The sequence below is a fragment of the Sciurus vulgaris genome (assembly GCF_902686455.1).
Source record: "Sciurus vulgaris genome assembly, chromosome: 7".
Lineage (NCBI taxonomy): Eukaryota > Metazoa > Chordata > Mammalia > Rodentia > Sciuridae > Sciurus > Sciurus vulgaris.
In genome coordinates this window covers 91,918,431-91,933,903 of record NC_136467.1, presented here as the reverse complement: position 1 = coordinate 91,933,903, position 15,473 = coordinate 91,918,431, and the positions used below count along the sequence as shown (strand labels likewise).

General features: G+C 34.2%; 1 protein-coding gene across 1 annotated transcript in view; it reads left to right on the top strand.

Annotated features, from left to right (window-relative positions):
• Nucleotides 1-15,473, top strand: part of COL19A1 (collagen type XIX alpha 1 chain) — a 331,364-nt gene that overhangs the window by 149,856 nt on the left and 166,035 nt on the right. The window contains exons 14-15 of the mRNA XM_079146513.1: nucleotides 4,827-4,880; nucleotides 6,451-6,486. Coding sequence (XP_079002639.1) covers nucleotides 4,827-4,880; nucleotides 6,451-6,486 — 90 coding nt within the window. The remainder of the gene's footprint in view (nucleotides 1-4,826; nucleotides 4,881-6,450; nucleotides 6,487-15,473) is intronic.

Below are 15,473 nucleotides of genomic sequence, written 5' to 3'. Positions count from 1 at the left end.
TGTTTCTCTGAGCCTATTACAATGCCATGGCCTTAACAACATTGCACTTTGTCACAGGAGGACATGAGTTACATGGGTCCACTTCAATGGCCATAAAAGTAGAAGCTTGATGAATACAGTGCTCCTCAATTGTATTTTATCCTCTGCAAGTTAAAGCACAGTTGTTACCTATCCATCAAACTTGAGTACAAAACAGAACAGAAAGAACTATTAATTATCCCTTAAGCTTGTACTTAAAGAATAAAAAGCAGCATTTGCTAAGTACCTGCCATGTACTAAATGTTTTTACAGCATGATTCTCAAAAGAACTATTCAAAATAATGATTACTTTTACCTATCTTATAGGGATGCTTAAGTAAACTATCCAAGATAATGCATAAAATGCTATTTCTCTCCTGACTCCCCTGAACTCCATGAACTCTCCTGAAGTCTTAAGCACCTCTAGTAGAATTGGGCATCCTGGGGAATTTCTCTCTTCACACCTGCTGTAGAAATCCGTAATGATACTGAGTAGTCACATTGACTTGTAATTGTTATCTCTCGCCCTTGCCTGGTCATGGTTGAATGAATCCAAGAAAGTTAGCCGACTCAGCTACCAATAAGTCTTTTCTCTAGAAGTTACACTTGGTATTGATTTACCAGGAAAAAAAAAAACCTTTAAAATTTTTAATGTATTATTTTATGCCTATGAAATAATATGTGAAATGTTCATAATGGTTATGAATGGTACTTATAGCTGGGACACCACCAAATCCAGAACTCATTTTTTTTTTTTTATTGTAAACAAATGGGATACATGTTGTTTCTCTGTACATGGCGTAAAGGCATACCATTTGTGTAATCATAAATTTACATAGAGTAATGTTGTTTGATTCATTCTGTTATTTTTTTCCCTTCCCCCCACCCCCAGAACTCATTTTAAGAACTAAAAATCATCCTCCCCTCAAAAGCTGCCTGTGTAGTTCTTCCATCCCACCTCCATTCCACTCAGTTACCTAAATGTTATACTTACTGTTCTCTTCTGATTTCAAGAATAATGTTTTCATATTCATGTTTGTAAGGAACATATAGATTAGTCTTACATGTTTGTAGAGTTCCTATGATTTTTGTTAAGTAAATGGATTTCAGGGTCTTTATCAGCTATTTCTTTTGTCATGTTTGTCCTTTCTCTGTATAGTTTTGCATGAGCAAGAAAGCATAAAGCCTCTTTTAAATAAATTCTTAGCACAGTAAGTGGTATAACCTCCCAGCCAGCTACTAACCCAGCTCCTTTTCCCAGCCTACTGCCCCCACATCCACTAGTCCTGCCTGCCAGTCTGTGCACACTCCGACTATCCCCACTGACTCTCCATCTCCACTGTCACCACCCACCCCAGCCATCTTGCTCTCCTGCCCAGAAAGCTGTCATCACCCCTTACTACTTCTTCTCTTGCTGCCTAAAATATACATTTTACCTTATAACCAAAGCAATACTGTTAAAATAGTAACACCATGTTATTTTCCTGCTTAAAACACCCTTAAATGGCTTCCCACTGTACCTTTTAAAGTTCCATCTTCTTCACCATGGCCTTCAGTTCTCTGTGTGCCATGACCTATGAACATCCCACTTGTCATCTGCATGCCAGCGACACTCCTTCCACCTTGGGGATTTTTGTGCCTGCTGTTCCCACCACCCTCACACTTTTCCCCAGGATCATTGTATAGATGGAGTCTTCTGAAACAACAAATGCCACCTGCACACAGAGGCTGTTTCTCACCACCTTGCCTGAAGTAGCAGCTCTCTCCTTCACTTATTACAGTCAGCCTGTTGACCTATTGTTGTCCATCTCACATGAGTTTCATAAGGGCAGGAACCTTGATTTTGTTAAAGAAAAAAATTATTCTAATGTTTATATTTTTAAGTGGGAAGAAAGACTTTATTCAAGACTACTGCAGTAAGGGAACTTCAATAGAGAGAGATATTAGGCTCAAATCTGAATACAACAAGGGCAAGGGGGCATTCTATAGTTGGTGAGTAAAGGGGGCCAGTGGGTAGAAACTTACTAAGAGGAGACTACAAGGGTGAGGCGATTCTTGCTTACCTGATCTAAGGAGAATTCTTACTAACCACAGGCCAGTAACCTAAATAGCAAAGGAAGAGGATGAAGAATAGATATAAAGAGTGGGAAAACTGTGGCATATATATACAATGGAATATTACTCCGCCATAAAGAATGATAAAATTATGGCATTTGCAGGCAATGAATGAAATTGGAGAATATCATACTAAGTGAGATAAGCCAATCTCAAAAAACCAAAGGAAGAATGATCTCGCTGATAAGCGGATGATGACATATAATGGGAGGTGGGAGGGGTTAGCGTTAGGGTTAGGGTTAGTTTTAGGGTTAGGGATAAGGAGGGTGGTAAGAATGGAAGAAGGAAGGACTGTATAGAGGGAAAAGAGGGGTGGGAGGGGTGGGGGGAAGGAAAAAAAATAACAGAATGAATCAAACAACATTACCCTGTATAAATTTGTGATTACACAAATGGTATGCCTTGGCTCCATGTACAAACAGAGAAACAATATGTATCCCATTTGTTTACAATAAATAAACAAACAAACAAACAAATAAATAAATAAATAAATAAATAAAAAGAGTGGGAGATTTTTGCTAAATGGACTTAGCAAGATTCTTGCTATACCTGGGCTGAGCAGGCTAAAGACAGAAAGAGGGCCAAAGTTCAGAGCTCAGTGACAAGAGGGCTGAGGAAAATCTGCCTGAAATGTGGTTATAGAGAGAATATTTACCAACTTCTGATTCTTTTTTGTTTCTCTAAGACAGTATTACCCAATAGAAATAAAATGAAAGCCACAAATTTAAGACAAACATATATTACATTTTCTAGCAGCCACATTAGGAAAAGTCAAAAAAGGCAGTTGAAACCTGGCACATGCCTATAATCCCAGGCACTCGAGAGGTTAAGGTGGAAGGATTGCAAGTTCAAAGCCAGCTTCAGCAAAAGAGAGGTACTAAGCACTCAGTGAGACCCTGTCTCTAAATAAAATACAAAATAGGACTGGGGATGTGACTCAGTGGTTGAGTGTACCTGAATTCAATCCCCTGTATCAAAAAAAAGCAGGGTGGGCAGTTGAAAATACTTTAAAAAATATATTTCAGTTAATCCATTATATTCAAATGTTACCATTTCAACACATCAACACATAATCAATATAAAATTTATTAATTAAATATTTTATATTCTTATAGCAAATATTAGAAACCTAATGACATTTTACTTTCATAGCACATCTCAGTTCAGTAGTCCCATTTTAAGGACTCAAAAGCTATATGTGCTTGGGGTACTGTATTAGACAGTGCAGGTTGACGCCTGGAAGAGTGAGTGCACACAAGGTTGATAGTACATGTCTATTGAATAAATGGGTGAACAGATAATAAAAATGTATTGACAGAAATAGCCACTGTCTTCCCCCATGTGGTTAGGATATGCCGTCACCAAGTTTTTCTCTGAAAACATATGATTTTGGAAGCAATGGATGTCAAATAATAATAATCTTAAATATATTTAATTTTTCACTCTTTTTTAACTATTCCAGAATAATGATAGAAAAAATATGTGAGGATGGTTTTCGTCAACAAAGCATTTATGCAACGATACCAAATCTTTTGACCAACTAGATGTTGTTTTCATCATTAAAACTCTGTTCTTGATGTATAAGATTCAAGTTTCCACATGCTTTCTCCAACAAGATCATTTTAAGTATCCAATTTTCTTTTGTTACTTTCTATTCATCTCTGGTTTCTGGATTGAGTAGCTACAGGTGCTGACATTTGGCACTGTTTATTCACTACAAAATGTCAGGGCAGTAATAGCTGGATCCCTGACTGAGGAAGCAGTAAGTCGCCTGGGCTTACTGTGTATGGTGTGGCTTCGGAATATTTTCTTTTTCCATCATTGTTCTTCCATCACCCAATGTGTTAAATTAAGGATGAAGGAAGATATTTTTTTTTCCTATTTACCACACAGTCGGGATGTGTCTATCTAACTTTCTTCCCATTTACACTGTGAATACATTCAGCTGTAGAACTGATCTCCTCCAGTGAAATCTATTGTGGTACTCACGAAAACTGTCTTTTCCAAGTCAGATCAACTAAATACCCATGAAAACACCAAAGAGTCCAGAGGATTCGTGAAAATATTTATCTGATATTCTGTCTATGTCTTTTGTAGTCCCATTTGATATCTTTATAAATCCAGGTTTTAAAAAAGAAAGGAATTAGAACACTAAAGCACACTTTTAAATAGGAAAGGGATTACATTTTAGCCCTTGCATTGTGACTGACAGAAAAAGAATGCATCCTTCATTCCTTTTTCCCCACAATTAGATTTCTTGATAGAAATGTAAAACTGTTTTTGATTTAACTCTTGAATATTTTGGCAAGCTTTATAAAGGCCAAATCAATGCTAAATCAGAGGTATTTACAACATCCACAAATTTAATCCAAAGTGGATACTTAAAAGCTCATATAGATCTAAATGATGTTCTCCCAGATGGTGAATTAATGTCATTTTAGCAGGAAGCAAAGTTGCACAAATATGCAGTATTGAGAACTCGTGCTGATTTAATGTATCTGTACCCACCACCGCGCAGATGTTGCTTATCATTTTAGTGCCAGTTGTCTTTATTTTTCTCTATACCACAAAAGGAAGAATGGGATTTGGGAGTTCAGTAAATTATGATTTATTTTGTTACTAATGACTTGTTAGAAATTGAAGCTTTCTATGACTTGTATAAAGAAATCATATTGGTTATCTTCATTGTACAGGGTTTGAAAGGTGACTTGGGTCCTCGTGGTCCACCTGGCCCAAAAGGAGAAAAGGTATTGTGTTACCCCCAAATATATCAACCTACCTGTTCTTAAGAAAACCTCAGAAACCTGTACAGTGACCTCTTGTTGATACAATCTAATTGACAAAGACATTTTAAAATTAACCAGAGACTTACATTAAAAGCATCTGAATAACAACAAAATCTTTTGGTTCATTTAATTAGTTTCAAGAGATTAAATGTGCAGTTGCTAGTTGACTTAACTGGTGTTTATAAGAGTTCCATTTTCTTACCCTTGCTTAACAGCTTGTAGTATTCAGTCCCAAATTAGCAAAGGTGTCCTATATTGGGGAACTCAGCCAACAATACTGAGCTGCCACCATAATTGTGAAGCAGGTGGCTTTGGGAATAAAGAAGCTAACTTGAAATCTCAGTCTTAGTCTAAATGCTCCATTTCCTGCCACGTCTTCCCATATGCTATTTCTTAATGGCCTATTGGCAGTAACCTTGAAAAGAGAATTAAGGAATAGTACAAGCAAGAGTTGTGTTGAATAAGGTCATTAGGTGACTTCAACTTGATGAAAATTGTTTATGTGTATGTTTTGCACTGTCTTTTGTTCTCCATCCAGCACATTTAAAAATTCTTGTCTATCTTCAATATTTATCTCTATATCCAAGGTGATCTTGCAAATTTGTTTCTAGTAACTGACTTAAGCTACATCAATGTCCCTTAACAAAAAAAAAAAAAAAAAAAAACCCACAATGGTAAGTCTTGACTTCTGAGTTAGCTAAATTTGGTGAGAAAATCTAAATCTAAAGCTACACTCAAAATGAGAGTACAAAATCCCAGTGCACTATGCCACACAACATAAACTTATGGACCCTATAATATTCAACTAAACAAGAGCCATAAGCCAGGATGCTCAGGCTCAATGATTGAGAGTTCTTATGGAATAGAGTTCCTGAGACAATAAACACAGACAGTGAAAAGTAGCAAACTTTTAGTTAAACCATTTTTAAAGATTTTGAATGGCTTATTAACATATACACCTGGAAATTTGTATTCACATAGGTCAGCAAAGCAATTTCAACATTTGAAAATACATAAATATAGGCAGAGCCCCTTACAGTTGATGGCAAGGGCAATGCCAAATCAGCAGAGCTTAGAAGAGACCGTGGGAACTGTTTCTTGCAGCTGGAGGCATGAAGTGGGGAGATCCACTTATTATTTCTGCTGATCCTTATACTAACTTTGTCAGAAAAATTATCTGTCGCTGTGACATTTCCCAGCTGCTCCATTGGCAAGTAACCATATTTGAAAAAGAGATTTTTTTCTAATTTTGGATTAGTAGTCAAAAGAATAGAAAATTAGATTATTTTAGCTTTTCAAAACAAGCTCTGCTGCTGCAAAAAGCATGTGGGTGCATAAGGCAATTTTTATATCATGAGAACTAAAGGGCATAAAATAAATTTTTCCTTGTACTGAGTTATATCAAGATAAATTTAGTTTTTCTGTCCTCCAAGATTTATCTACATATATTGCTTCTATCTATTCAGAAACTTATAGATAATATGCAAAAAAGGGACTATTGGTAATTTTAACTTTCTTTCATCTACTTTAGGGGGATATAGGGCCTCCAGGACCACCAACCTTAACTGTAAGTATTCTTAAAATCAAAATTTAAAATTGAAATGTATTACTCTGCTTATTATTTATATTACATCATGACTAAACTAGAATTTAAATCACAGAGTATTTTAAAAAATGAAAATGACCTTAGAGTACATCTAGCCAAACCTTCACTTTTTAAATATGGGATGTCTGCAGATAACAGTGAAGTATTTAACCTGAGGTCTTACAGGTAGTTACTATAAAAGTCTGTAATCAGTATCTACCCTGAGCAATTTTTTCTATCCTTCAAAGAGCTCATAATTGTGTCCCTTCAATGTTTGATTAAGCATTCTTTGTTAAGTAAAAATTTCATTAAAAGTAAATGGAAGCAAAGTAGTTCTACTTGGTCTGAACACTGTGAAGGAAAAAAGCAAACTATAATAATCCAATGGGTAAAACACTACCTATTTAAGCTGATTGCTATAGTCCACCAAGCCTGTCTACTACCATCATTTTCCTCTTTGATTTGCTCCTAAGTTTCCAAATGGTAAAATGGGAATATTTCAAAAAGCAGATTTGAGGAGTTTATAATGTGCACATAATGGAATTGTTCTCAATTAAATGATCATCATCATTTGTTAAGCATTTACTCATAAATATATAATGGTCTTATATTTAGATATAATTTACTATTATAAATTTCTTCAGAGGCCAGTGAAGATTCTCATTTAACTTAAAGATTTGGTCTAAGAAAGATTCTGAGCTTAGTAGAAAACAGGGGTTTTTGGTTTTTGTTTTTGTTTAAAGATTATTTGTAGCCTGAGATCTCTTGAATTACCTAATGACATAAATTAAACATTAAATCATCATCATTCAAAGGCCTCTCCTAATAATGGAAGATCAGACTTAAAGAAGTCTTCCTATAATCTGGGTGGGTTCTCCCTGTCAGCCAACCATAGTAACTCAGAGTCTTGGTAATTTGGATAACATTTGTATTTTATCTTTGTATTTGAAAATTCCATTATGAACAATAGGCTAATAATGTCTTATTCAAATAATCTTTACATCTGTCATTTAAAGAACAAATATTTCTTGATTGGTAGAAAACCTAAGGAATCAAAAAGGTGACTTACTTGGGATAAACCAAATTTAATTCACAAGGGAATCTGTACTTTAAGATTTTATTTTCAAGATGGGAATAAACCTATTTTACATGAAGTTTTACCTGCATAATACTCCAATTTTTTGTACTTACTGGAATTAAAAATATATATTGGCAGTGATTTAGAGGTGAGACTGATCACTTCATTCAAGATACAGGCCTCTTTTCTTCAGCTAAGTTATATGTCCAGCTACTTCACTTAGTTATTTGATTTCCTGGTTTTTTTCACCTTATGTTTGAATACCAGTATGCAATCTGTGTACCATTTCAACTGAAATTTAATTTTGGCCCCTTGCCCAGAAAATTTCATTGGACTATATCTACTTAGTGGGTTTTTCATAGCAGCTGATTTCTTTCTGCCAAGGAACACCTTATGGGTATCTCTTTGCACCTTTCAGCTAGGATGCACTTAGGGAATACAAGCTAATTTTCATACTTGTCAAAAGATAAAACAAGACAAAAACACTATGAAATGAGTATTCTACTTCATAAAGTAAAATGTTAATATTGTTTGAGTACTATTATTTATATGTTTACTGTTACTTCCTTTAGTGAAATAGATAATTAACTGTTACCATAAAATAGGGATGAACTGAAATGAATAACAACCTTCTATGCACTAAATAATTAGTTAGCCTTATAATGCAGGTTAATATATTATTTATTGAAGTCACTAGTAATTGTTTTCTAGAAAGCCAAAGTGACTGACTGCACTTAATTTGGATTTAATGAGATGGTGATATATAGGAGTCAATAAACTTAGAGTTAATCCATAGTGATTCTCAAAACTGGTTATATACCAAAATCCACAGAAGGGCATTAAAATAAACAAGTATCAGGGTTCCACCTCCAGAAATTTTAACTCAGTGGATCTGATGGGGGAACAGTACATATTATATCTCCCCAGATAGATCTAAAACTGCATTTGAAGTTGAGAACCATAGTTTGTAGAAACTATAATGGAACAAATTTTCTTCAACCTAGAAAATTCTTTTAGACTATTAGAGAAGCCTAACTTTCTTTTGAAATTTGAGTTAATACACAGTAATAAAGAAATACTTCTTCCCATTAGGGAGGCATATCAAGAAAATCAAGTTAAGATTGAAGTCCGCTTGGTTAAGTAGCGGGGATTAGGGCTAGGAATGTACCTTTAACTACAGCCTTAACCCAGCCATCCACATACTTCAGCAGGCTCAACTGCCTTAATGCTTGTTAATACCTGTGGCTGGGGTTGTAGCTCAATGGGAGAGTGCTTGCCTAGCACACATGAGGCACTGGGTTCAGTCCTCAGCACAACATAAAAATAGAAAAACAGTATTTATTTGTTTTATTATAAATAAAATAAAGGTATTGTGTTCACCTACAAATAAATTTTTTTTTAATTTTACAAATGATTAATGCACATAGGAGCCACTCAGTGGTCTTGTTCAAATGAATATTCTGTAAGTCTGGAGTGAGACTTGAAATTCTATATTTTTAACAAGTTTCTGGGGAATGCAGATGCTGCTGGTCCTTTAGATAAGACTTTAGATAATACTGCCTTGTTTCAAAGATCAGTGGTTCTCCATCTTCCTAGTTACCTTCTTTACTTTATGATCTTTCCAGATTATTCTAACATCAAAATGTTAAGGAATAGGCTCAAAACCAATCTTGTGAATCTGTAAGTAGAACATCAGGAAAGTAGTTTATAAAACAATGTCTAAGATTCTTCCCTATATATTTTCTTCTTTTACAAAATATCCTCTGGAGATATGGCAAGAAGAAATGAAACTCTTTTCAGCTCAGTAGAAAAACAAAACAAAACAAAACTGTTTGCCACCAAAAATACACTTCCATGTATCTCTTGCTAGTCATATTTTCAGCAAACACAGCTGGTTGAAAATATAAAATTTAATCAAATCACTTTGATTTTTTTTCAGCCTCTTTTTGGAAGATGCCAAATTCACTAATTAGTTTGGTACTAAATTGACTATTGTATAAACATAGTAAGCTATTATAGAAACTTACAATAAGTATAATTTTGAAGTTCTAAAGAAGTAAATATAAAATTTTCCTACCTGCTATAAGTTAATTAATTGATTATCCTTTCCTTATGATTTTTATATATTAAACTGATAACAAAATTAAAACATGTTATTAAATCCTAAGTAGTAGTAACAGTAATAGTGATAATACTTCTAAATAATAGCAACAACAAATGGTATATTTTGTGTGTGTGTGCTGGGGATTGAACTTAGAGCCTTGTGCAAGGTATCCATGCTCTCCACTACTGAGTAACACCCCCAATCCCAGAGGCAAACATTTATTAAGTACTCATTACGTGTTATCTAAACCATTCCTTAAGCAACCCTGTGAGGTATAAAATGATTATTGCCACATCCCATATAAGTGAACTTAGGACCAGAAAATCTAAAAACCTTGCTCAAGGTTACAGAGATGGTAGGTGACATACCTAATATTCAAATGCCTATTTGACTAGTGCTAAAACTAAAACTTTTAATAGCAAACAATATTTAAATCAAGGTTACAAAATAATAAATATTAAGAAAGTATCTTAAATTATTATAAAAATTAAATTTTTTAAACCCAGCTTCCTTTTATCTGGAAATTGTTCTTTAAACATCAAGATCCTGCCAGAATGGGTGGTGTGAGTGTATGATGCAGGGCAGTGGGGGATAACAGCATGCTGGGGCCCGAGATGAGGGTATTATGTCTAGCTCAGGGTATCAGATCCAAATTAATTGGCTTAGGATCAGAATTCCTCAACAAGACTCCCAAAGCACAAGAAATCAAAGCAAGAATCAATAAATGGGATGGACTCAAACTAAAAAGCTTTTTTCTCAGCAAAGGATACAATCAAGAATGTGAAGAGAGAACCCGCAGAGTGGGAGAAAATCTTTTCCACATGCGCTTCAAATAGAGCACTTATCTCCAAAATTTATGAAGAACTTACAAAACTTTACACCAAAAATACAAAGAACCCAATCAATAAATGGTCCAAGGAACTGGACAGACACTTTCCAGAAGAAGACAAATAGGCAATTCATAAATATATGAAAAAGTGTTCAACATCTCTAGTAATTAGAGAAATGCAAATGAAAACAACTCTAAGATTTCATCTTACTCCAATTAGAATGACTATTATCAAGAACACAAACAATAATAGATGTTGGCATGGATGTGAGGAAAAAGGCACACTTTTACATTGCTGGTGGAGTTGCAAATTGGTGCAGCCACTCTGGAAAGCAGTATGGAGAATCCTAAGAAAACTTGGAATGGACCCACCTTTTGACCCACTTATCCCACTCCTTGTTTTATACCCAAAGGACCTAAAATCAGCAAACTACAGTAACACAGCCGCATCAATGTTTATAGCAGCTCAGTTCACAATAGCTAGATTGTGGAACCAACCTAGATGCACTTCAACAGATGAATGGATAAAGAAACTCTAGTATATATACACAATGGAATACTATTCAACCATAAAGAAGAATAATATTATGGCATTTGCAAATGAATGGATGGAATTGGAGAATATGATGCTAAGTGAAATAAGCCAATCCCCAAAAAACAAGGGCCAAATGTTTTCCCTGATAAGTGGAGAATGATATATAATGGGGGGTGGGAAATGAGAGAATAATGGGGGAACTTTAGAATATATAGAAGGAAATGAGAGGCAGGGGGGTATGAAAAAATGGTGGAATGTGACAGACATCATTACCCTATGTACATGTATGATTACACAAATGGTATGAATCTACATTGTGTACAACCATAGAAACAAAATGATGTACCCCATTTGTATACAATGAATCAAAATGCAGTCTGTAAAAAATTAAAAGCTAAATAAAAATAATAAAATTTAAAAAATCAAATTAAAAGCTACTTAGATATTATGTAATGCACAGTATCCACTATGCGTTTGGCTATCTAAAATAAACAATGGATAGCAACCTGCAATATTTATTTCAGATTTTTTAACAAACAAAAATATTATTAGATGCCTGTTCTCTCTTTTTATCCTGAAAGAGTTACAGTATTGGTGATGATGTTGGTGTTACTACACATTTACCTCTAGAGATATGCAGCTAATGTAAGAGGTATACTCTGCATTTTCATTTACATAAGTGGCATTCTTTTGTAAATAAATACTTGCAATTTTTATCCTTATCATACTGTTTTTGAGATTTATCCACGATGATGCTGTAGATCAGGGTCATTCTTTTAAACTCGTCTGTAGTCTTCCGACATATAGCCATGCCCCTAGGCATTTTTGTATTGGTAAACATGGAGTTTCTTCCACTTTTTTTCTTTTACTAACAATGTAGAATAAATTGTACATGAATGAGCTTTTTTTCCTAAGTTATAAACATACAAGTGAAATCACTGGGCAAGAAAGTGTATCCTTTTTCAGTTTAACAAAATACTACCCGATTATTCTTTCCAAAGTGGTTATACTAATTATCAGTATTTTAAATAGTTTATGAGAATTCTCACAGAAATCACATCTCCATAGTATTTAACATTCTTAGACATTTTGGTTTTTAATACCCACAGAGCACAGAAACACAAGCACATATGGGCTCTCAGAATTGTGAAAAAAGAAACTTTACACATTAGTCGGGGATAGAACAGAGTACTCCAAAAATTGTACTGGGATGGTTGATTTTTCCAAAAGGCAGAAAAATATCCCTCTGTCATAATATTTTTGTTTGAGTGTTGACCTTTATTTATAGCCTTACTAAAATACCAAATTAGTTCTAATGGTTTATCTATATAGTCTCATATTTACTTATGGATAACTCCACTATCCTCGAATTGGGACCATTTATCTCTTCCTTTATAAGATATCCATCCTTATTACCCAGTCTTTTCCTTGGCCCACATATGGAGGCTCTGAAGTTTCACATTAAATATGACTTTCCTTGTGTTTGTCCACACTGGGGGTGGTTTAGACAACCATGGGTAAAGAAGATGGTGGTGTGGACTTTCTCCATATGAGTACCCTGAGTTTTTATGTTAAGCATGAATTTGCTTCATTTTGTTCATTGTTTTTTTTTTTTTTTTTTTTTTTTTTTTTTTTTTTTTTTTTTTTTGATTAAAGAGATGTTTCTTTTGTTTCTGGTTTTCCAGAAGCTTTACCTGGACTAGGATAAGATCTACTTGCTAATGATGAATAGTTTTACATTCATGAAGGGTATGGAATTGTGGTTTTAACAGTTTCTTTTTATTTCATCTTTCTTTTATTCCTTTCTGTCTTTCTTTTCTCTGAGTTTTTCATAGTACTCTCTTCCAGCCTCCATTATTTCTGATGAGACATCAACAGTCCATCCATTAATTGTCCCCTGTGTGCAGTGTCCGATTTTTCTTAGGCTGCTTTCAATATTCTTCTTTGTCTCATTGGTTTGTAGCTATTTGATTATGATGCATCTATGTGTATTTTTTCCATTTAATTCCCTCTTCTTAGAAACACATCATTTCTAGTAAACTACTGTGAAGTTCACTCAAACTTTTGTCATTTCCATTCAGTGATTCAACCCGTTATGTGAGTTTTTCATTATAATCACTAAATTATACTTTTCCACAAGTTCTTTAGTTGCTCCCTTTGGCATTGGTGTGATCAAAAGACCTGACAAGAACAGCTTAAAGGAGGAAAAATTTATTTTGGTTCACAATTTCAGAGGTTCAGTCAATGGTTGGTCAGCTCCATAGTTCTGGGCTTAAGGTGAGGCAGAACATCATGATAGAAGGCATGGCAAAGAAAGGCAGTTCAGGACATGGCAACCAGAAAGCAGAGAGCACTCTGCTCGCCTGGGACAAAATATAAACCTCAAAGGTACCAGTGACCTGCAGCTTCCAGTCACATCCTACCTGCCCACAGTTACCATCCAGTTAATTCATATCAGTTATATGAATCAGTGATAGTAATCAAGTTAAAACTCATTAGCCAATCATCTCACCTCTGAATATTCTCACATTGTCTCGCACTTGAGCTTTTGGGGATTACCTAATATCCAAACCACAATACCACCACACCTAGAATGGTCCTACCTCTAATATCATTGGCATATCTTCAGCCACAATAGTGACAGATTTAAAAAAAACCACTTTAGAATAGCTTATTAAAGAATAAAGATTTCCTTTTAAAATTATTTTAAATAATATATTAATTAAACTATTTTCAGAATCAGTGTTTTCCCTATTATTTTCTGATTATAGGAAAACTGAGTAATTTCAAGATGACATTTAATCAGTGAATCATTGATAAATTTTAAAATATCTCTTCTGCTGATATTTATAATTTACTAAGTAGATTTATATGAGCTAAAAGCAACTCTGAATAAGAAAAACCTTTATCATAAGCATCCAAATTTTCTTGATCAAAATTAATTTATCTAAGATCATAATTAAAATTTAAATTAAAAGTAGATTCAGATAATGAAGATTTTGACCTAGAAGTTCTTTATTAAGGACAATATTACATGATATTTTAATTTAAATTTTCCCATATTTAAATATCGGACATAAATCCTTACATTTAAATATGCAAATTATAATAAGCTCAAATTTTTAGGTTTACTTTTCTTTTGATGTTTAAAAAAAATCCTAATTTTGTATATATGTAGTTTCCCTATAATTTATTATAGCTTCTCAAAATTGTGTATGCTCAATATTCTACTGACTGCTATTCCAAAATTCCCTTCAAACAAATAGTGTACTCCTGTTTTCCCAGTAATTTTTTACTAAAACACATGACTGCAGCTTCAGAAGGAAGGGAGGGACAATGACTGAAGTGAGCCAGTTGGCTAATACCCTGCCTCCTTCCTCTTTCCTCTTCTGGACTTTGTGGATCATATCAGAAGAAAGACAGGTGAAGGAAGGTAGGACAGTGCTATTTTGTGTAATACATTCACTAATTTTAGTTCCCAGGAAAGTGACTGTGTTGCTCTGGCCTTGTCTCTTTGGGGAGTTATTAAACTCATCCAGATGGCACCAAATGTTTACACAGAAGCCAAAGGTTAAGTCAGTCTGCAGCAGAAGTGCCATAGACATGCTTACTAAATGACACTTAAATACCAGCTCCTTGGGGCCCTGATAAATCCAGCAGTCAGTGAAAATTAGGCACAGAGAAGAGCATAGCTTTCATTCTAAGAAAACTACCTTAAATATCATAAGCAACTGAGAGAAACTCAGCTGGTCATTCATAAATCAAATGACACACAATTAACAGATAGTACTAATGCTCAAAAGATCACACAGTATTCACATAGGGAGTGCCTTGGAACAATTCTTTTTCTAAGTTGGTTTATACAAGCAAAAACAATTGTTCAGTAAGTCACATGGTTCCTACTGATTCATTCTCCCTCCCTTCTACATACTCACTTAGTTAAATGCTTTCTACATGCCAGATACTGTGCTAATACTGGGAATATAGGAAATAATGCTATGCTGATTATTTCCATGGAAACTATCTGGCTTAAGCAACCAGTTGGTTAAAGTTGATCATTTTTAAACTGATGTCTTACAATTAGTCTATAAATTTTCTACAAGTATCTGTGCAACTACAGTTATGTTGTTACACACAAACACCAAGCTATTTCAAAGAAAATCATTTTTACTAGATTTTTATATTGTAATTTAAATATCTTCTTACTCTAAATACATTTAAGACACAGACTCAACTACTAAATAATGCTTTCTTACTAAAATTCCTAAGAAACTATAACCTTCTCATTTTAGATAAATAAAATAGAAAGATTTTTGTTATATGTCCAAAGAACACAATCCTCTTTCTGTTCTGACTAGAATAAATATATGCCCTATAGCATATAATTATTATTCATATTAATATATAGATAGTATTTAACAGG